We start from the raw sequence: 21,115 nt of genomic DNA on the forward strand, positions 1-21,115 counted from the left end.
CACTGACGTCCGAGAGCAGGCGGTCTTCGAAGGGGAGAGCAGAAGGGGAGTGAAGAGTCATATACTACTGCAGTTCAGGCTGCGCACTGCGGCGCAACATCGATAAAAAATGTTTGTAAAGACTGACGTCATCTCCAAAACGCGACTTTGCGAGCGCGTCAAATCATTTGTGCTGCAGATCATCCATCATCGACACCTTTGCTGCCTGGATATGGGAGCCTGCCAAACGATGACCTGAATGACCCGCAACGACTTTACGAGCCTCACGAACCTGAACTGCTTGTCTTGAGCATGCGAGATCTCGCTCTGCAACGAACATCGCACTCCCCGACAAGATGAAGTTCTTCATTGACGATCTGCCAGTGCTGTTTCCGTACGGGCGAATCTATCCTGAGCAATATGCATACATGTGCGATCTCAAGAGGACGCTGGACGCCGGCGGCCACTGCGTCTTAGAAATGCCCTCGGGAACTGGCAAGACCATATCCTTGCTCTCACTAATTGTAGCCTATCAGCAATTCTACCCGGAGCACAGGAAGCTCATCTATTGCTCCCGTACCATGTCCGAGATTGAAAAGGCATTGGCTGAGCTGAAGCGTCTGATGAAATACCGAACCGAGCAGCTGGGTCACGAGGAAGAGTTCCGCGGTCTCGGTCTGACAAGTCGAAAGAACCTCTGTCTACATCCCTCGGTCAAACGAGAAAAAAGTGGCGCTGTCGTCGATGCGCGGTGTCGAAGTCTGACAGCAGGCTTCGTGAGGGAGAAGAAAGAGAGGGGTGACGATGTTGAAGTCTGCGTCTATCATGATAACCTCGATCTACTCGAGCCTCATAATCTGCTCCCACCAGGCGTCTTCACTCTAGATGGACTAATTCAATACGGAGAACAGCACAAGCAGTGTCCCTACTTCTCAGCTCGACGCATGATGTCCTTTTGCAACGTCATCATTTATTCTTATCATTATCTCCTCGACCCCAAGATCGCCGAGCGAGTATCCAAAGAATTGTCCAAGGATTGTATCGTGGTTTTCGACGAAGCTCACAATATTGACAATGTCTGCATCGAATCACTGTCTATAGACCTGACCGAAGACTCGTTGCGGAAAGCCACGAGAGGAGCCAACAACCTCGAGCGAAAGATTGAGGAAATGAAGGATTCGGACGAGCAGAAGCTCCAGGACGAGTACTCGAAGCTGGTTGAGGGTCTACGCGAGGCGGATGAAGCACGAGCTGAAGATGCATTTATGGCAAACCCCACCTTACCGGACGATCTGCTCAAAGAAGCAGTACCGGGCAACATTCGTCGAGCAGAGCATTTTGTGGCTTTCCTCAAGCGGTTCATCGAATACCTGAAGACGCGAATGAAGGTGCTCTATGTTATCCAAGAAACCCCGCCCTCCTTCCTCGCTCATCTCAAGGAGCTGACATTCATCGAGCGAAAGCCCCTTCGCTTCTGCGCCGAGCGTCTGACATCGCTCGTACGCACTCTCGAGCTCACCAACATCGAAGACTACCAGCCTCTTCAAGAAGTAGCGACCTTTGCCACCCTCGCTGCCACCTATGAGACCGGCTTTCTTCTGATCCTCGAGCCATTTGAGACCGAGCAAGCCCAGGTCCCCAATCCTATTCTCCACTTTACTTGTCTCGATGCCTCCATTGCCATTAAACCTGTGCTGGAGCGCTTCTCGTCCGTCATCATTACCTCTGGTACCATCTCTCCCCTCGAAATGTACCCCAAGATGCTCAATTTCAGCACCGTCCTCCAAGAATCATACCCCATGTCACTGGCTCGCCGCTCGTTCCTCCCGTTAATCATTAGCAAAGGTTCCGACCAGCAAAAGATAACATCATCCTTCGGACACCGATCCGATCCTGGCGTGGTCCGGAATTATGGCGCACTACTATATGAATTCGCCAAGATCACACCCGACGGCCTCGTGGTCTTCTTCCCCTCCTACCTTTACATGGAAATGATCATCTCCATGTGGCAGGGAATGGGCGTTCTCGACCAGATCTGGCAGTACAAGCTTATCCTCGTAGAGACGCCGGACGCACAAGAGACCTCCCTCGCGCTGGAAACCTACCGCACCGCTTGCGAGAATGGTAAGGGCGCAATCCTGCTTTGTGTCGCTCGTGGCAAAGTCTCGGAGGGTATAGATTTCGATCACCACTATGGGCGCTCGGTGCTGTGCTTGGGCGCGCCATACCAGTATACTGAGAGTCGTATCCTGAAAGCGCGCTTAGAGTTTCTGAACGACGCCTACCGCATCCCACCAAACGACTTTCTATCTTTCGATGCTATGCGACACGCTGCACAATGCCTAGGCCGAGTTCTTCGTGGCAAAGACGATTACGGAGTGATGGTTCTTGCCGATAATCGCTTCATCAAACGACGCAATCAATTGCCAAGGTGGATCTCTGATGAGATCCTCGACAACCACACGAACTTGAGCACAGATGCAGCGGTGGGAATGGCGCGCAAATTTTTGCGAGGTATCGCACAGCCACTCGAAAGTGTGAAGAAACCGACTGGAACTGGGGTGGAGGGCCTAAAGGGTAAAGATAGCTGGAGCCTCGAAGAGCTGGAGATTTGGCAGCGCGAGCAGGATCGTAACAGAGGCCAGGGCGATGTGGGTAGGGAGGGTGTTGGGGAGTGGGACTACATGGCTGTGGACCATAAGGATAGCGAGTTAAATGGTAATGGCGTCCACACGAATGGTCATGACGCTGGCCGCGGCAGGAACTACGAGACTGGAGCAGGGACAGATGAATTTGGTGAAGAGGTGGCCGACGAAGACTTGATGATTGCAGAAGCAGCGATCTAAACCCGACCGAGGCCCAACAAGGATGAATTCGTCATGTGCGAGATGACAGGAAGCACCATGTGCAACGGCAATGCGATGAGCACCAATTGGAGCACATCGAACTGCGAACTTCGTTCATTGGTTATAGACACCACGCGCTCGCTTGGTGCGGAAGAGGATTCTGGTTCGAGCCATGCCATGTCTCTCACCATGATGGAGCTTCGGCCGGATTCGAAACTGCACTCGCCTGCTGCCATGTCGGCCACAGACCAGCAAAAACGCCGACCATGTCCACCAAACCTGGCCTTTAGTGAATGCGTTAGACGTTGTCTCCGCCGTTCGATGCCTGTTACTGTGCATGCGCAAAGCACTGGCTACACAACATCCCCCAAACACCACCCTCGAAACAAGCAGCCAAGCCGTGCAAGCCGTCCGCCGTACCTGCGCCTCCGCACACACATATACCCCCCAGCTTCTGCAGCCACCTGCCTCGATCCCCTTCGGCAGCATGGCCAGCGGCTACCCTCACATCTGACTGCTCATTGTGGCGGGCAAGAGCTTGCTGGTACCTACTGAGGTCGGGCACTACGCGAGTCAGCCACTGCAGCATGCAAAAGCCGATTTTGAACGAGGAGCAGCCCAGCTCATCGCGCATCAGATTTAGATGGATGTCGACCGGCACGGGGGCGTCTGGTGGATTCTCCCGACGAAGTCCAGGGCTTCTGGAAAACTGCACGGGCTCACATCTAGGCTTATTAGGTGCCAGACCTTCCGCGCATCCTCTGAAGCTGTCTGAACAGGTAACTCCATAGGACTGGCCGGCGCAAAAGGCAGCCTGCTAGCTTCCCTCCTGCGAGCCCATATAGTCATATGCAACCTCCTGCTGCTTTCTGCAAGGCTCCTAAATTGTACATTACTCCCCCCCGTCTAAGAGCTGTTTTCCTGCAAGCACTAGCAACAACGTCTCTACTCCATGTCGACCGATCGATCTGTTCCCGCTAAAAGACTACACCCAGGTCCGCGTTACGTCGCCTGATCAATGCTCTGTCGTGGTAGTGGACCTCGTCCTGGTGAAGACAGTGGACGTGGCGCCCGGCTCGCCCGTCTCTGTCTCGGTCGTGGTCGACGTCACGTGGCGCGTTCTGGTGGTGTCGTGGTAGGAAGTCAGCGTACTGGTTGTCCACCGCACTTCTGCGGCGCGCCGCCGTGGGGCCGTCGTCGGTGATGTAGTAGTGGGAGAAGGCGTAGACTCTCTGAGGAGTGTAGATGGCCGGGAGGGCGCTGTCGCGTGTGTGAACCAACTGTGCGCATTCTGCGCAGAACGGGTTGGGTCCTTTGTTTCGGTCATCGTGGCATCCGTATCTCCCGATACGAGCGGCGTTGCAGATCGCTTTGATGGGTGGACAGTCACCGTACCTGTGACCCAGGACTCTCGATTAATGACCAGCACCTCTGTCGAGACTGTGGAAGTTGGATGCGTTGTCTTTGTCAGGGTCACCCAGTGGGTGGAGGTGGATGTCCGTGTCTGCGGGAGCTTGATGACAATGACCTGCGTCTGCATCGTCACTGACTCGCTCAGCGTGGATGTCGAGGTTGAGGCCGAGGTAGACGAGGCTGTGGAGGTCTTGGTCTGTGTGATAGTAGCTGTTGAGGGTTTGGGGATCGATGGAGGCGACAATGTTGTGAGAGACTGGTCGGTGTCAGTGCGTGTGGTCTTGGTCGTGATGGTTCGGTCTGATGGCGGAGGCGTGGTTGTCTCATCGACAGTCTCGCTGTGGTGCTCAGTTTGAATCGATACAAGTAGCGAGGTCGAAGTTGCGACTGAGGATTCCGTCATCGTTGTGATCGACAAAATAGCCGGAACTGTTGTGGTCATCGCTTCTGGACTTGCCGCGTGTAAATCAGAAGTCTTCGCATGCTGCTCAGCTGGTTGCTTCGCTATCTTGAGCACAAGCGCCGTAATGGCAGCCAGCAGCAGTACGACGAGGGTCGCAAGTATGAGCCAGGGCCACAATTTCTGATTCTGTCTAGGTGGGCGGGCGGGGAGGCCCACGTCAGAAGGAGGGATGAGCCGTGGCTTAAGGTCACGAGAGTCGGGTCTACCGTCAAGAGGGAGAGTCTTCAATGGTGTATGGTAGTACGCCATTTCGTCTTCGTGCGAGAGTATCATTGATTGGTGGCTGTATGGGATACACGGACAAAGAAAATGAGTGCTGACTTTCAATATGTTACTAAGATGATTACCGCGTTTGACGGTCCTCTCCTTTGTCAGAGCTGGCATTGTTTGCAGCGGCTGACTCTGAGACGCGCGAGGTGCGAAAGTGAGCATCCGTCACTGCGACTCAACGACGATTGGAGACCGAAGCAAATGGTCTTGTATCAGAGCAGACTGGACTAGGGCAGGTTTCCATCGCAATATTAGTGTTCTCCATGGTACAGCTGTACTGGCGCAGACAGATTCGACATGGTTGCAATGCGGACTTCGTCTCCCCATCTCTATAGCTCGTCAGACACAGTTACTATGTAGAATGCGACCTTTTCCTCAAATCTAGCATGGTGCAACCCCGCCATCTACACCAATACACAAAGAAGCGCTCGCACAGCTAGTTGACCCTCTTTGAGAGCTGTCACATCAACCAATACAGCAGTCCACCGTTCCGCGTTCGAATCCAGGCAAAGTGATGGCATTCTCTTGTCTTCGACAAGTCTGCTGTTCTGGGGCTAGGCTGTCGGTTCATCCGCCTGGCTGTCTTTTTGGTCCGGTAAGCAGCGCTGGAAGTACTCAACTGCTTTCTGCTCGTGCGAGAAAGCTATGGTTGGAACTCTGGAGTTTGCCCCATCGTCGAACAACACATTAAAGAGCCAAGAATCCGACAAGAATACTTCACCCCTTCAGACAGCTTGAGAACTGCAAGACCTCGGTATCTACTTTTCATCGTCTGTCCATCTCTCTGACGACATGCTTCGGAGAAGAGGCAAGATGATACGGAATGGCTGGCGGCTTTAGAGACGCATGAGTGCATATTCGATTGCTATCTTGGGGGACACCCATCCCTCCAGTTGCAGTGTTCTGACAAAGTCAGCTGCTCAAACCGAGAACGTCGTCGATTGTGCCTGACCACCCGATCTACCCTTCCCTGATCCCACACCGAGCCTGTTCAAACACCATTTTCTTCCCCTCGCAAGAATGTTTGACTGTGCATAAGGGCCCCACTCGGAGGATCTAGAATTCCTGCACCACAGGTCCCAGAAAGCCTCTCAAGCTGCTGATTTCGTCAGTCGAGAGCTTGTTCTTGACCGTCGTATACACCTTAACAGTTCCAACGACTCGAGCAGCATCCACCTGACCAGCCTCAACTTGGCGCTTGAGCTTCTCTGTCCAACTCCTGTAACCTGGAGCCATGACTGCGGCAAAGCCGTCTTCGACACCCACCGGAGCGAACTTCGTCTGAACCGTAAAGAGTGTGGGCCCTGCCTCGATGCCGCAAAGAGCCGCGAGGCCGAGAACAGTCGCGTTGATGGACTGTAAATCACTCGCGTTCGGAATGAGCCGCTCGACAGAAGCTTCTGGGTGCTCGAAAACTGATTTGGCCAGCGGGCCGCCGTGGTAGACGTGCAGCTCAATGCGGATGGGCACTGCTTCGAGATCTGTGGGAGTCGGAACTCGATAGATGGCAGCGTGATCGTTCAGTCGCTTCTGCAGGTCCTGAATCGATTGGTCGCAGGTTTGAATATCTTGGTTGCGCTCTTCGATCGTTTTATCACGCTCTTTGATGACTTTCAACGCTTGGCGATGTCTCATTCGACTCTGGTTGAGCTCTCTGGTGATCTTGTGAGATTCGTAGCGGATCCGAGCACCATCATGCGTAGCGTCGGCGCTTCGGCGGATGTACTGCATCAACAGGTCTCTGACGCCATTGACCTCGCGGCCAAGCCCAATACACTCTGCGTGGAGCTCTTCGCGCTCTCTGAGGGCATTGTCGTATTTTTCGTCGATCTGGTCACGCTCCAGAGTAATTTGCTGTAGCTGCTGAGTGAGTTGACCGACCTGGGCGCTCAGCCGATCACGCTGCTCGGTGAGCTGGTGATGCTCGTTGTGGAGCCAATCACGCTGCATGGTGAGTCGACGACGATCTTCAATGAGCTCGTCAAGCTGCTTGGTGAGCTCTTCGATCAGCTGATCACGTTGCTCCGCGATCTGATTGCGTCGATGAGTGATTCGCCTATGTTGTAACTCAAGTTGATTTTGCTCGTCGGCCAGGCGAGAATCCTCTTCTCGAAGTTGCTGCCCCTTGTTTCGGGGCTGGTGCACCGTTACAGAAACATCGACGTGATGGGGAGCGTCTTCGCGGAGAGCAGATGGTGAATCGTGTGCAGCAGGGTGCGGAATAGCAGACTGGCGCAATTCAGCCAAGAAACCACCGAATGTCGGCAGGAGAATTGGAGGACGCCGGTCTCGCTGGGAGGCTTGAGATGGATGATCGCCTTGCGCGAGGCTAGCACTTGGTCAGTAATAGTACTCCAGTCAGAAAGTTCTTCAGACTCACCTGGCGAAATTGCGTTGTCCTTGGCCAAACATCTTGACGTGACTAGCTTCAAGTGGTGATGTTGGCGAGAGATGTGTAACCGCGGTGAACATTTTCAACACCGCGCCGCATTACCAGCTAGACGCCAAGATACTAGCGTGGTTTCTATCAGGCAACAAGGCAAACCTTCTTCTTCCACATTAGCCACCACTTCACTTCAAGCTAGTAGTGACACACTCATGCCCTGCGTCACAAGATTCCATGTTAATCTCGGCTTCACTGCAGATTGCACTTGCTTTCACAGCCTCTTAAAGAGTTCATCTTCACTCGAGGGTCCTACCACCGCTTGCTTCAGAAACCATTCGTTGGGCTCTGAGCTATACTTCGACAGGAACACAAACGTACTTGGCCGGCGGATGATTCCAAAGATATCAGTCCAGTGATCAGCTCTTCTTGTATACCCTCCGACCACCGAACCATGTCTCCCTAACTTGCGCCTCCAATAGCCTCTCGTGATTCCACTCCATACCCAGCACAACAAAGTCCGCGCACTTGCCTACCTCCAGTGTCCCCACCCTCTTCTCCGCAAAACAGCTCTTCGCTGCTCCCTCCGCCGCACCCGCCATTGCGACCGCCAAAGGCAGCGCGAAGTTCTGGTTTACTGCGTTGAGATCGCCCGCCTCCGGCTCCCTGGCTGACTTGCGCGTCGTCGCAACATACATGTTCTGCAACGGATGCGTCGGTGCTGTCGGTGCATCTGTACCAATGGCAATCGTTGCGCCACCATCGTGGAACTCCTTGTATGCAAAGGCGCGTCCGCAACGCTCAGTGCCGAGAATGGTAGGCCAGGCACGCAAGACACAAGGATCAGCGTGAACAGGCTGGATCGAAGCAGTAATGCCGAGCTTGCCAAGGCGCGCGGCGTCACCTGGAGATGTGAGCTCCAGGTGCTCGATGCGGTGGCGACGGCCGGGCGAGCCGCAAGCTTCAAGTGTGTCGACAGCGAGGGTTACGGCTCGATCGCCAATAGCGTGCAGAGCACACTGGAGGCCAGCCTCATCGGCCTTGCGAACCACAGCGCGGAGATGCTCAGCGGTCCAGAACGTGTCCGGATGGGCTGCATTAGAGGTGTAAGGTTTAGAGAGTGCCGCAGTGCAGGCATCGACGATGCCGTCGAGGATGAGCTTGATACCAGCAATGCGGCAGTCGGGAGAGCTGGTGAGGTTGTACTGCTTGTGTAGCTCTACAGCGCGGTCGACTTGTGCCAGGGAGTCGTCAAGATTCTCGGAGGGCGCGACGAGCCAGTGGGCGGCCATGCGGATGGGTGCTTTTTCTTCGTGGAGCTTCATCATGAGTGACCAGATCTCGTCGTCGGTAGCCAGCTCGACCAAGCCCGTATAGCCAGTACTTGAGTATGACTTGATGGCAGCGTGCACTTGATCTAGCTTCTCTTCGTATGGCGTGATCTTGTTCATGTGAGGCCAAACTATGTTGATTGCAGCTGCTTCTGACATTAGACCAGTAGGTTGGCCATCGGCATCCCGGTGGATAGTACCACCCTTCGGGTCTGGCGTGTCTCCAACGTTGAGTTCATCCATCGCGGCAGTGTTACACCACGTAGAGTGGAGATCTTTGCTGTTTATGTAGATGGGCCGCGAATCAATACCGTCTAGCATAGCCGCAGTAGGCTCGCCAGGGGTCATATGCTGCATATAGCCTCTACCGAAAAGCCTTGGGACATTCGGCCGCTCTGCAGCGCCAGCTTTCAGCGCTGCACGGATGTCCTCTAAAGTCTTGCAATGCTCCAAGCCAATCTTTCGGATTGATGCACCGTGCAGGAGCAGATGCATGTGTCCATCGACGAACCCTGGGCCAAGGATCCGGCCCTGAAGATCATGGATCTCGGCATCTGCCTCAAGCTTCTTTACTTGGTCATTGTATGGGCCGAGATATGAGATGATGCCTTTTTGCACCACCAAGACACTGTCGTCAATCAACTCCTGTGTTGCAGTGACGATGCGCGCATTTCTGAAGATTATTGACATGACGCAAAATGAGAGAGATCTCAACGGCTAACAGGTCCGTCACAGGGCTCAGGGATGGCGAATGAAGACGAGGAGAGGCTGAGGCAGCGAGAAGTCGGATCTGATAATGCGAGGTTATGCGGGGCACCTTGCCGCCCTGCCACGGACATCAGCGCCCGGTAGTATTTCGAGGTCCGATCTCGGCTGCGCCATAACACGCCATGGGGCTGACTCCGTACCGATATCCCATCTCAGAATGCAGTATATGTCGAGTTCCCACAGGTTCTATGTCGTCTGATCAGCCTGGCTGCGAGACTAGATCAAGCCAAAGCTCAAATGGCCGTAGCGGTGACTGCCAAGGCTACAAGGCTTCAACCCCTTAAACATGGGTGCGGTCAATGGCTTGCGTGAGGTCTATGTCGTATGTAGACAAAAGCCAAACATGTATAACATAGTGTTGAGGTTTGTCAAAAGCTTCTTCGACCTTCCAGCCATGGGAACAAATAGAGAAGAAAACAAGGCAATCAGGCAAATGCACACCTTGGCGCCAAGCATAATTCCTACAACTACATATCATCATTAGGTTTCATTTCCTTCCGTGCGATCAACATCACTAGCATGGCCACGTCTACAGAAGCGTAGGAGTATGTGAGGCTCGAACTGTCCAATACAAGAGTACTTATTGACTCCAGTTTAGGAGGAACGACGGTGACTCTGTGAATACCATCAATCTTGTAGATGGCGATGAGCCCTGAGAGGTCCGCATGTCATCTCTTGTGAAACATAGTGGGTTTTTCGGAAGCATGTTCTCTCACATCTTCCCTGTAAGTTCAACACATAACGCTTCTACAACCGCCGACGCTGAGGGTAAACCAGGAGACCAACGACAACGAAGTCACGCTCCACGATGACGACTACTCTGCCTTGGAATATCTCATCCTCTGAATGCAGACGGATGAAGCCAGCAACAATTGTGACGTGACGATCGAAAACGCTGTGCTCCAATATTCTCACTTCGTCCTGGTCTATGCTCTCATGACAAGTATGACTGTCAAGGGTTTAGGAAAGGAATGTTCGAAAAGCTCATGGAATGGGTCTACGACATCACCGCGCTTGAGCTCTGGCACTAGACAGAATTCTTATTCATACGCAAGCATTACGATCCTATATGCAATGCCAGCGGCGGCGTGTACCCAGTTGAGCTGTGTCCGGCTTTCGCAGCAGTGTGGCGGTACCTTCCTGCGAAGGATATGCAAAGCTCTACGCTCGATGCCCTGATCGACAAAAATCCGACTATGGCTAAGGGGGTTGCCGAATACTACCGATCCGATCTCATGCGCAAAGGTAAGCTTGCAAAGGAGCTTCTAGATTCGAAGAAGAGCCGGACCTGATAGAAGGTTCGAACCATAATCTGTGCGGAGAAGTGTGCACAAATCGGCGAAATCCACGGCAGAAAGGGCTTCCATGGTGTTGTTTCGGCCAGAGTCTGTCTTGAGCAAGATCAGCTGTCTGGTCGAATGTTCATGACACGAGATCCCCAAACAATTCCATGGTCGAGGACCGAGCGATCGTAGCATGCCCCTTCAAGGCCGGCATGTGGAGAACAGACATACAGCGGGTAGCGCGTATCTGAGACTGAAATCATAAGCAGCCCTGAAACAATGAGTCAACCACGAGTCTGCTCGATGACCCACCTCCCCATTGTGCCTAACGCCTGTAGACAACCTGTTGTGTCGCCTTGAACTAGCCGATAACGTCATTCATTCTGGTCCTCATCATGGACTTCCCAGTCCACACAATCGTCCCACATAATCCTATCCGTTACCTTCCCGTGTTTGAGAAAGTACTCCAGCATGTCTCCAACATACCCGAAACCATTGCCACGTGCAAGTCGGATCGCTCGTTCCAGTTGTGGGCGGTCTTTGCCCTCCATCGCCGCGCCGTGCTGCAATAGGAGCGAGACCGTGTCTAGTCGGCCGTTCTCGGCCGCACCCTCAAGTGCAGTTCTGGCATCAGCTTGCGAAGGCTGTGCGTCGATTCTGGCGCCGTGTGAGAGCAACAACTCGATCGCTGGCATGTTGCCTTTGATTGAGGCGAGCTGCAGGGCAGTGCCGCCCCTCCGTCGTGCGCCAGCAGCATTCACGTCAGCACCCCAATTGATAAGTAGGCGCACGATATCTATGTTTCCAAGCTCTGCTGCCCGTTGTAGCGGCGTGCGTTTGATGTTGAAGCGAGCTTCGCAGTTCACCTTGGCACCATGCTCTAAAAATAGTTCAACGATGTCATAGATACCAGTGTCTATTGCAGCCAAAAACGCTGTACGAATCGGTGCAGGCAGGAAAGGATCGAAAATATTTTGCTCGGTCCGCCTCTCGCGAATAACAGTTTCAGGATTGACATGTTGATTGAGAAGCCTGCGAAGGAAGAATTGCTCGTTTCTTTGCGCCTGTAAGATCGCATGTCCTAAAGGATTAGCAACCTCTTCCGAGAAGAAGAGTATGCCATCTAGCGGATTTTTGGAGGACGGTTCTAGTCGTTCGTACTCAGGGATCTGGAGAGCACATGTTGCAAGTATGCACGTGAATGTTTCTTTGCTGCCGCTTTTGATGGCATCATTCAAAGCGATAATTCCAAGTCTCGATCGTAGAGAAGGGGCGGTCTTGCCAAGCTCGGCAAGCAACACCTTGCATAGTTCCGAGCCAGTGGCTGCCGCCCCGGCGAAAGCCCACGGGTCATAGGGATTGGCGCCTTGGTCAAGGAGGAACAAAGCCATGGCCATGTCTTGGTTTTTCGCGGCAGCGGCGAGTGGTGTAGCTCCTGTCAGGCGCACTACCGGGTCGTTGAGATCTGCTCCGGCTTGCAACAACATCAAGACCATTGCTTTGTTGCGTCTGTCGACTGCCATAGAAAGTGGGTGTCCGGAAGATAGCGTACAGGCGTTTGGATCAGCTCCAGCCTCTATAAGATCTTGTAAAATAGATACGTCTCCCCATTCAAGGGCCAGTGTGATCGCGGGCTTCAATTCCGAGCCATTGGCCTCTGCCCTGGCTTTATCATCGCTGTAGTTGGGAATCGCATCAAAGTTCAGGAGTAGTCGTACAATCCGGTGGTTCCTTGCTTGTAGAGCAAACATAAGCGGTGGCCCTTCATAGTCGCAAAGATTCCCGCGGCCATACTTGCCCCGGATGAAACATTCGTTGGTTGGAGCCCCTGTACGCAACAGTAGTTCCACTAGACTTGGTTGCTGATTCTTCACGGCTTGCTTTAATGCGAATCCAAGTTTTTCTGGCTGTATGGGGATTTCTCTTCCCAGGAAGGAGATGGCGGCTTCCTGATTTGCGGCATCTATCGCAGCTTCGAGCGCTGCAAGATAGTCAATTGGGTCGGACAGACCATCTAGAGCACCATGGTCGACCAAAAGCTTCAGAATATCTTTCCCGTCCCGTCCTAGTCGAATGGCTGCCGCAAGCGGTGTTGATGTCCCCCCATGGCGTGTTACATTGCTGAAATGACCGACCTTTGCACCTCTTTCCAGGAGGTAACGCACAAGATTCTTGTCTCCCGACTCCACCGAGCATTCAAGGGAGCTCTCGGTAGGCCGGCCACCCGCCTCCGATAACTTCTGGACCAGCGGCCAGTATCCTTTTTTCACGCAGCAGTCGAATATTGACGGGAGCTGGGGGTCGAATCTGGGCGGGAATGCGGAGTTCAAATCGAATCCCCTCGCAACAAGGAGATGCAGTGTTTCTGCTGCCAGGTCGTAGTCCTGATAGAGTATGATTTTCTGGAAGCTTCCTCTCGTGCTCATCATCTCATACAGTTGTGACGTACAGTGTCGAATAAGCCACAGTACCGCGCTGCGCGCTTGGATGTACGGGCAGAAGTCTTGATGGCTTTCCCATTCCAAAGTCGATCCTCTTTCTACGAGCATGCCCAAGATCACTCCGTTCAAAGTCGCTGTCTTATCCTCCCTGAAATTCCGTTCCCACATAAGCACCATCCATGTTGCAGCATCAATGCCCCAGCAATCAGTAGACTTGGCAAAGGTGGTCCCCGCCCCATGATGGAGTAGTATTGCGACAATTTTTTCATGCTGCAAGAGTATAGCTCGCTGAAGGGGTGTATACCTCGCCCCTCCTATGAAGCAAAGCGTATCGTTTGCGTCTAGCTTGAAAGTCTTTTGTTCGAGTAGAGCACTGATGATCCGATTGCTTCCTATCTCGATTGCAACACTAAAGAGGTTGCGGGCAAGCGCCTGAGTCGTGTAGTAGTCGGCGTTGTTGTTTATCATGACGTGGAGTAGGTTATTAGCTTCTGCCTGGATATATTGGCACATATCCTCTCTGTTGATGTCAGAGCAGCCAGCAAAGTTGTTCGCGATCGAAAACAGGACATATCGATCGAGGGATGACTTGTATAGGGGATTTTTGGTGTCAAGATTTGCTGACACGGCCACGTTTCCAAAGCTCCACGAGGATGGGACAATTGCGCTAAGCTGGTCTGTATGTGAACTACGAAGCGGAAAGGCAGGTAAGTTAGGCTCCTCTTGGGGGAGGTCTAGAGTCAGATCCACCAAAGTGCTAGTCCAGAAGGCTTGGTTGCCGATATTGCAAAACCGTTTGGCAGTAGGGGAGGCTGCCCACGTGTTCAAGTCGCCGAGAAGGCGGTTTTCGAGACCAATGAATGGTAAGTACCATTCTCGTCCGTGGCATTTCGACGATCTAGCAAGGACAATGGCTACTCCTTCTGGCAGCGCGTAGCTCGCATGCACTTTTTGAAAAGGTCAGCCAGTTTCGGGTTCGGTAGCAATCAGACATGATACCTTGCTGGCGGGAGCATTTCTCCGCACATCTGTAGCGTTTGAGTTCTCGTAGTACTCTTTCTTCGGGGATTCGGTCTCCATGGAAAAAGAGCTGCGATGCAATGCCTTGCTCTCGGTCCCTGCGGAGCACAGGGCATACCTTTCTCCAGACCTCTGACGGGATGTTTTTCCGGCGGGGTGGATTAGAATTATTCTTGCGATGGAGCAAATTTCTGTGCCAGGATCAGCTTGGTATACTTCTCGAGACACTTCACAGGTTCTTGTACAATGCTTCAACCGCGCCGATTTCGTCCATCTGTATCTGGATCTGAGCCCTAGGCAGTCACGTCCTGCGGTGCAGGTTGTACGTGTCTTGCTGCGTCTTGGACCTGAGCCTATATGTGAAGTCTCGTCAAAGCTACTGTGGTATGTTGTAAGTAGAACAGGCTCTAAGAATGACCATTGAATATCACTCAGAGACGAAAGGAAGAGAAAATCGCTATCGGGTCTACAACCTGTCATACCGCTTAGTAGTCATCCCGCCCTCAGGCTACGACGCCCGGCTTCTGCTACTATCACAGCAAGAGCCTCCTTTGTCGCCCTGCCACGTGAGATATTTTCATTGGCTCAGAGCAAATCACGGAGCGTCTCTAGAGCTTGGCATATTTCTGCACTGGTCTGCTAATTCGTCGCCGTCATTTTATCTGTAGCCAATAATGGTCAAGATTGGCCGTACTGTTCCAGTACTCTAACCTTTCTGTATAGAAGTCCTACTTGTACAAAGAACGTCGCATCTCGGGCGTGCCGGGCGTGCAATAGTGCTCCTACGCGCAGGCATAGCTCTTACACCTCCTCGTTGCTCTGGATGATAGTGCAGCCGCGCTCAACCGCGAACCAATGGACCTGGAATGTCAAACCTGGTGACATCGAGGCTGGCGGAGCTCTAGTCTCGTCAACAACTACAATCATGTCAGCATAGGAGTTGAGCCGTTGATTTACTGGTTCCTGACCGGCAGCACGTCGCTTCACTCTGCGTCTCCAGCAAGTCCAGATCATCACCGCCGTACAAGGAGCGGCAACGAGCACGCCAATAACGGTAACAATGACTTCTGCCGAGATCGCCATTCAAGCCGATGTAGCGTCCAAGATATAGTTATCTTCACTTCAAGGTACAAAATCTGTGGTCGATACAGGTGTGAGTCGTACTATATATCTCGCAGTAGCTGAATTCGCTGGTGCTTCGAAGGCAAGACATCGTTTCTATAGTTCTCACCATTCACTACGCTAGTCACGGCACCGTCTGGGAACGGTCACAGCTGAACACGATTGCAGAGCAGTGTCTGTGTCCACCGTTGACCGGGTATCAACTTTGGCTCTAAGCCTGTGAGCAGAAAGGTAGCGACGCGCAGCCCGGTAGACAACTTTTGCTCCTCTCCTGTAGCAGTGGCATATAGAGGTTCCACAGCCACAATAACTTAAGCTAAGCAGTGAGCATATTCCACAAGCATCAGATAGCAAAACCCTCAGAGTGCGCAAGGCACTTGGCTGATTCTGCTCCAACCTATGACAGTGCCGAAGTATGTGCTAAAGCAGAAGTTTGATTGCCCTTCTCGTTGCCGCTATATTCTGCTCCAACCAATCAAGGTGCGTCGGAACATCAGTCCACTCGGCGCCCTGCATTACCCGCAAACACTGCAAGGAACACCCTCCAACGCATCTGCGACAGCCTGATAAGCCGGTTTCCTGGTGAAGTCCTCCCAATATAGATCGGCAGCGCCCTCGCCCGGGAATGTTGAGGGAATCCAGCTGTAGTAGTCGTAAAAGTCCCACACAGTAACGCCCACACAATTTCCACTGTCCACGCAGGCCTTGACGGTATCGTAGTACTCCTGAGCCTGTATCGCTTGCCCGGAACTATTGGTGTGAGCAGTTGAAGCATCTTCGAGGCGAATGTCGAGCTCCGTGACTGCGACCTCGAGGCCGAATGAGGCGTACTGTTGATGAATATCGATCTGCGCGGTATAGTTGGGCGTCTGACCAACAGTAAAGTGTGACTCAAGACCTATACCGTCTATGCGGATCCCGCGCGCCTTGAACTCAGGGAGCACTGTGTTGAGAAGGGCTGCCGACTTGTTATTGGCATTCTCAATGCCATAGTCGTTATAGTAGAGCTTGATATCTTTGCCAGTGGCGTCCGCGGCGTTTGCAGCGAATTGGTAGGCTAGGTAGAAATAGTCCTCTCCGATCGTATCATACCAGATGCTGGAGGCCCATGTGCCGTTCTGATTCAGGGCCTCGTTAACAACGTCCCAGGCATAACAAACATCTGCCCAGTGGGTCACCAGATTGGTAATGTGATTCTCCATGACAGAGATGAGCTCGTCACAGGTCCATGTTCCGTTCACAACCCAGTCCGGTAGCTGGCTGAGCCAGATGAGATTATGGCAACGGAGCACCTTGCCATGATCTTGGGCTATATGGACAGCCACCTCACCACCGGTATAGTTGAAGACGTTCTGCTCAGGCTCGGTGGCGAAGTACTTCATGTAATTTGCCGGAGTCACTTGTCCGAAGATGCGCGTGTCATTAAGAATTAGCTGGTAAACATAGTTCGTGTCTTCACCGCTTCCTGGCTGGTCAGTGGCGGACCCGAAGTACTGCAGGCCAGCACTATGGGCCAGATCATTGAGATATGGCGCCGCTGTAGGGCCGTAGGAGTCGGAGCAGGTCGAGCTGGCAGGTGATGTGGAGACATTGCTGTGCCAGTCGCCCCACTGGGGCGTTGGGCTACCAGTAGCGACCGCTAGGAGGCCACCGAGCAGGAGAGCCTGGCTTCCAAGAACCATGATGCCTGAATGTCGTTAGGAAGCGAGTGCTTGTCTGTGAAGCCAAGTTCTCGTGGCTGGCCAAGAGCCCGGGGACCTGCTTTCTCATATAGCTTGCAGCCCATTTAGGCAGAACACCTTGGTCCGAGACCTTAAGCCGTTCGTGGCCATTGACCACGTCATGATGAATGGCAGAGCGGTGAGGCGAGTGGTTCCTATGCCATCAAGCGACAAGAAATGGTCCGTTCATGCACAGAAGTCTCAAGCACATCACCCAAACGCGTTAGACGGTTGGCCGGGACATTACTAGTCTTGGCTCAATTGTGCGCAACTGCAAGTGACGGAGGCTTCATGGGGTACGGAAGTCTATCGAGAGGATTTCCGACGATTCGAAAAGCAGCGTTAGGATAGGCTAGTATGAACGCATACTTAGAGCTCCGGGTAGAGCCAGCCTAGTCGTGGCAATGGCGGCGGGTAAATACGCGCAAGTGTTGGGTTTCGGCATTGGCGCAAGCCACTCTATACTTTGAGCTCCTATATCAGCCGATATTGGAAGCGACTCACAGCTAACACTCGCGGTGATCGCTGTACGGACGGAAGCACCTGAGGCCCCCAAGAGGAAGCTCGATGATGCTCATTTAGGCTGATACACTGGAGCTCCGAGCTCGTCAATTTATGGTTTCAAAAGACGCGGAGAAGGTGGGGCTCTGCGAAGCCCGGCATCAACGCGAGCTCGGCTCTTTCTTGACCTCACGGCACCTCTTACACCACTGCTACATCCCTGGCTCGGGAACGATCCGACATCGATATGCATCCCGCTTGTGCCCCCGTGCACTGACTCAGTGTGCGAACACTCTAAACTAATCAGAAAGCGGGGGTACATCCGAGGTGATCCAACCTAGAAACTCCCGGTGGCGTGCCTACAGACCTCGTGCCTTGCCACACCAATCATGGCTCAGCCCGTAGCGGAGCATGAGCACTGTACGGGGGCCCAGCGCAGATATATAGTCCTAATGGCTTCGTTCTGCAGCCTCTCCTCCAGCGCTGAGTCTACTGAGAATGTGGCTGTCGATTCTCGCCACTGTACTGTGGGCTCTGCTATGGCCCACAGCAGCCACCATACGATTCCAACAAGAAAGTGGAGCTTACTTACTGGCTGATTCTGCGATAGGTCCAACTATTGCTGTAAGCAGCAACGACTCGAGATCTGTTCTGCGAGCTGCCGAAGATTTCGCCACCGACTTCGGCAAGATCACGGGTGTCAACGGAACCGTTCAAAGCCTTTCTGGCGACGTCAATCTTGACAGCGCCGGTCCGGTCATCATAGCAGGCACTGTTGGTCTATCTGAAGTGATTGGGTCCCTGGTGAACGATGGCCGCATCGATGTGTCTTCCATCGAAGGTCAGTGGGAGGCATACTCCACACAGCTGGTCTCAAACCCATTCCCTGGAATCGACCAAGCATTCGTCATTGCCGGATCTGACCGTCGAGGCACCATTTATGGCATGTACGACATCTCCAGCCAGATGGGTGTATCGCCCTGGCACTGGTGGGCAGACGTACCCGCAACTGCTCGAGATACAGTCTTTGTCTCCAACGGCTCTCGCATCCGGGGACCACCAGCGGTCAAGTATCGTGGTATCTTCATTAATGACGAGCAACCAGCCTTGACCAATTGGCTGAACGAACGTACCAGGCAGACTGTGTATGGGACTGATGATTACAACCACGTCTTCTACTCATCTGTCTATGAGCTTCTGCTGCGACTCAAAGCCAACTACATGTGGGCAACTACCTGGAGTAAGTCTTGTTGAAAAGATTTGTGCATGTACACTGACAAAGAAGACTCGATGTTCTATGTCGACGATCCCCAGAATGCCGATACGGCTGACCTCTACGGCATAGTCATGGGGACGAGTCACACGGAGCCCATGACACGCCAAACGGTTGAGCAGCGCGACATCCTGAACGGTACGTGGGCTTGGGCCACCAATGAAGCCAATGTCACCGACTTCATGGGCGAAGGGGTGGAGCGCACCAGGAACTATGAGACCCTCTACACAATGGGCATGAGAGGTCTGGGTGACGTCGAATCTCCAACTCTGAATGGCAGCCAGCTGGAAGATATCGTGCACGTCCAGCAAAACCTCATTCGTGAGGTCTACGGTCTGGACAATGTCTCAAGTATACCGCAGATGTGGTGCATGTATAAAGAAGTGGGTGGCTACTTCGCCGAGGGAATGGAGGTTCCAGATGATGTCACGATACTTTGGGCTGATGACAATTGGGCGAACAACCAGAGGCTTCCACTGGGGAATGAGACTGGCAGGGCGGCAGGAGCCGGGATTTACTACCATGCCGACTACGTCGGCGCGCCTCGAGATTACAAGTGGATTGACACGAATTCACTACCCAAATACTGGAGCGAATTGACTCAAGCATATGAACGTCATGCCCGACAGATCTGGATATTGAATGCGGGTGATCTGAAGCCGATGGAAATACCCATCACGTTCTTTTTGGACATGGCCTACGCTGCTCCGGAAATGTCAATGCCTGATACAGTGCGAACTTGGCTACAGCAATGGTCTGCAGCGCAGTTCGGTGAAGATATCGCGCATCAAACAGCAGTGATATTGACGAACTACTCAATGTACGCTTCACGGCGTAAATATGAGCTGGTGGAGACAAACACCTACAGTGACATCAATTACGACGAAGCAAATGCTGTCTTAGGCCAATGGTTGGAATTAGCACAGGCGGCACAAGACGCACACGCTACGCTTCCGGAAGACTTGCAGCCAGCTTACTTCCAGCTTGTTCTGCACAAGTGCTTGGCTGGGCTCATATACCATCAGGTCACTCTGACCGCCTCGAAGAATCACCTTTATGGGTTGCAGCGACGCTCCAGTACGAATGCGATGGCGATGCGCACGCTAGACTACTTTAGCGACGATGCCATGCTGACCCAGCGGTATCATACTATGCTTGACGGCAAATGGAACCATATGATGGACCAGACTCACTTCGGATACGACTACTGGCAGCAACCAATGCGAGACCTTGCGCCTCCATTATCGTTTGTACAGCAGTCCCAGGTGAGCTTAGCAGGGAATCTCGGGGTGAGTTGCGAAGGTACCAACGGCACTGTGCCAGGGGACGATAACTACCACGACCTCTCGTCCAACTCGTTGAGCCTCCCACCCATGGACCCATATGGACCTACTGGATGGATCGACGTCTTCTCACGCGGCAACGTCGAGACCAATTTCAACGTCGTCTCTGATAAGCACGTGAACGTGACACCATCCTCAGGAGTGCTTTCGGGCCCCGACGGCAACAATACAGACATCCGTCTCTCGGTCAGTATCGACTGGTCCTTGGCCCCAAATGGATCATCAGTAACAACAATCAACGTCACAACCACGACTCCAAGCGGCAACTACTACGACAACGAGACCTACCCCTACGGCAACTACCAGAAAGCTACCGTCCAGCTCCCAGTGAACAACACGGCCGCCCCCACCTCTTTTCACGGCCACGTCGAATCCGACGCCCACATCTCCATCGAAGCCGAACACTTCACCAACGCCACCTCCACGCCTTCGGTCTCATACATCACCATCCCCTCATATGGCCGCACCCTCAGCGGCGTCTGCATCACGCCCTGGACCGCCGCGTCCCAATCCCCCACCTTGGACGCCCCACAGCTAATCTACCCCTTCTACACCTTCACGCCCGCCTCGATGGCCAACCTGACCCTCTACCTCGGCCCCGGGATGAACACCGACCCCACACGTCCCCTACGCTACGCCGTCGCCATCGACGACGAGGACCCCAAAACCATCCAGCCAAACCCGCTGCTGGGCCTGTGGCCGCTTCCGCCCATGTGGGAGGGCATGGTAGCCGATTTCGCCATGACGAACACGACGACGCACAATCTCACGCGGGTCGGCGAGCATGCGCTCCGCGTCTGGCTGCTCGAGCCGGGCGTCGTGCTGCAGAAGGTCGTGCTGGACCTGGGCGGCGTGAGGGACAGCTATCTGGGTCCACCGGAGAGCGTGGTTGTTTGAGCGGTCGTGGGAGGAGCTGTGCGAAATGGCCGAGACGGTTAGTAGGGTGGCTGATCGAGGG

At 53.4% G+C, this 21,115-nt stretch overlaps 6 protein-coding genes across 6 annotated transcripts; 2 read left to right on the top strand and 4 right to left on the bottom strand.

Annotated features, from left to right (window-relative positions):
• Nucleotides 1-335: 335 nt before the first annotated feature.
• Nucleotides 336-2,825, top strand: HMPREF1541_02974 (DNA repair helicase rad15; the record flags this gene model as incomplete). Its single annotated transcript, XM_008717327.1, has 1 exon — nt 336-2,825. One exon carries the CDS (start codon nt 336-338, stop codon nt 2,823-2,825), a length of 2,490 nt encoding a protein of 829 aa, XP_008715549.1.
• Nucleotides 2,826-6,027: 3,202 nt separating this feature from the next.
• On the bottom strand, nt 6,028-7,383 carry HMPREF1541_02975 (uncharacterized protein; the record flags this gene model as incomplete). Its single annotated transcript, XM_008717328.1, has 2 exons — nt 6,028-7,300; nt 7,352-7,383. The coding sequence occupies 2 exons, from the start codon at nt 7,381-7,383 to the stop codon at nt 6,028-6,030; spliced, it is 1,305 nt and encodes a 434-aa protein (XP_008715550.1).
• Nucleotides 7,384-7,773: 390 nt separating this feature from the next.
• Nucleotides 7,774-9,375, bottom strand: HMPREF1541_02976 (uncharacterized protein; the record flags this gene model as incomplete). Its single annotated transcript, XM_008717329.1, has 1 exon — nt 7,774-9,375. One exon carries the CDS (start codon nt 9,373-9,375, stop codon nt 7,774-7,776), a length of 1,602 nt encoding a protein of 533 aa, XP_008715551.1.
• A 1,735-nt stretch (nt 9,376-11,110) lies between these two features.
• HMPREF1541_02977 (uncharacterized protein) lies at nt 11,111-13,162 on the bottom strand (the record flags this gene model as incomplete). Its single annotated transcript, XM_008717330.1, has 1 exon — nt 11,111-13,162. The coding sequence occupies one exon, from the start codon at nt 13,160-13,162 to the stop codon at nt 11,111-11,113; it is 2,052 nt and encodes a 683-aa protein (XP_008715552.1).
• A 2,672-nt stretch (nt 13,163-15,834) lies between these two features.
• Nucleotides 15,835-17,001, bottom strand: HMPREF1541_02978 (uncharacterized protein; the record flags this gene model as incomplete). Its single annotated transcript, XM_008717331.1, has 1 exon — nt 15,835-17,001. The coding sequence occupies one exon, from the start codon at nt 16,999-17,001 to the stop codon at nt 15,835-15,837; it is 1,167 nt and encodes a 388-aa protein (XP_008715553.1).
• Nucleotides 17,002-18,039: 1,038 nt separating this feature from the next.
• Nucleotides 18,040-21,054, top strand: HMPREF1541_02979 (uncharacterized protein; the record flags this gene model as incomplete). Its single annotated transcript, XM_008717332.1, has 2 exons — nt 18,040-18,781; nt 18,827-21,054. The coding sequence occupies 2 exons, from the start codon at nt 18,040-18,042 to the stop codon at nt 21,052-21,054; spliced, it is 2,970 nt and encodes a 989-aa protein (XP_008715554.1).
• Between the last annotated feature and the right edge of the window lie 61 nt (nt 21,055-21,115).

Source organism: Cyphellophora europaea, assembly GCF_000365145.1.
Source record: "Cyphellophora europaea CBS 101466 unplaced genomic scaffold supercont1.3, whole genome shotgun sequence".
Lineage (NCBI taxonomy): Eukaryota > Fungi > Ascomycota > Eurotiomycetes > Chaetothyriales > Cyphellophoraceae > Cyphellophora > Cyphellophora europaea.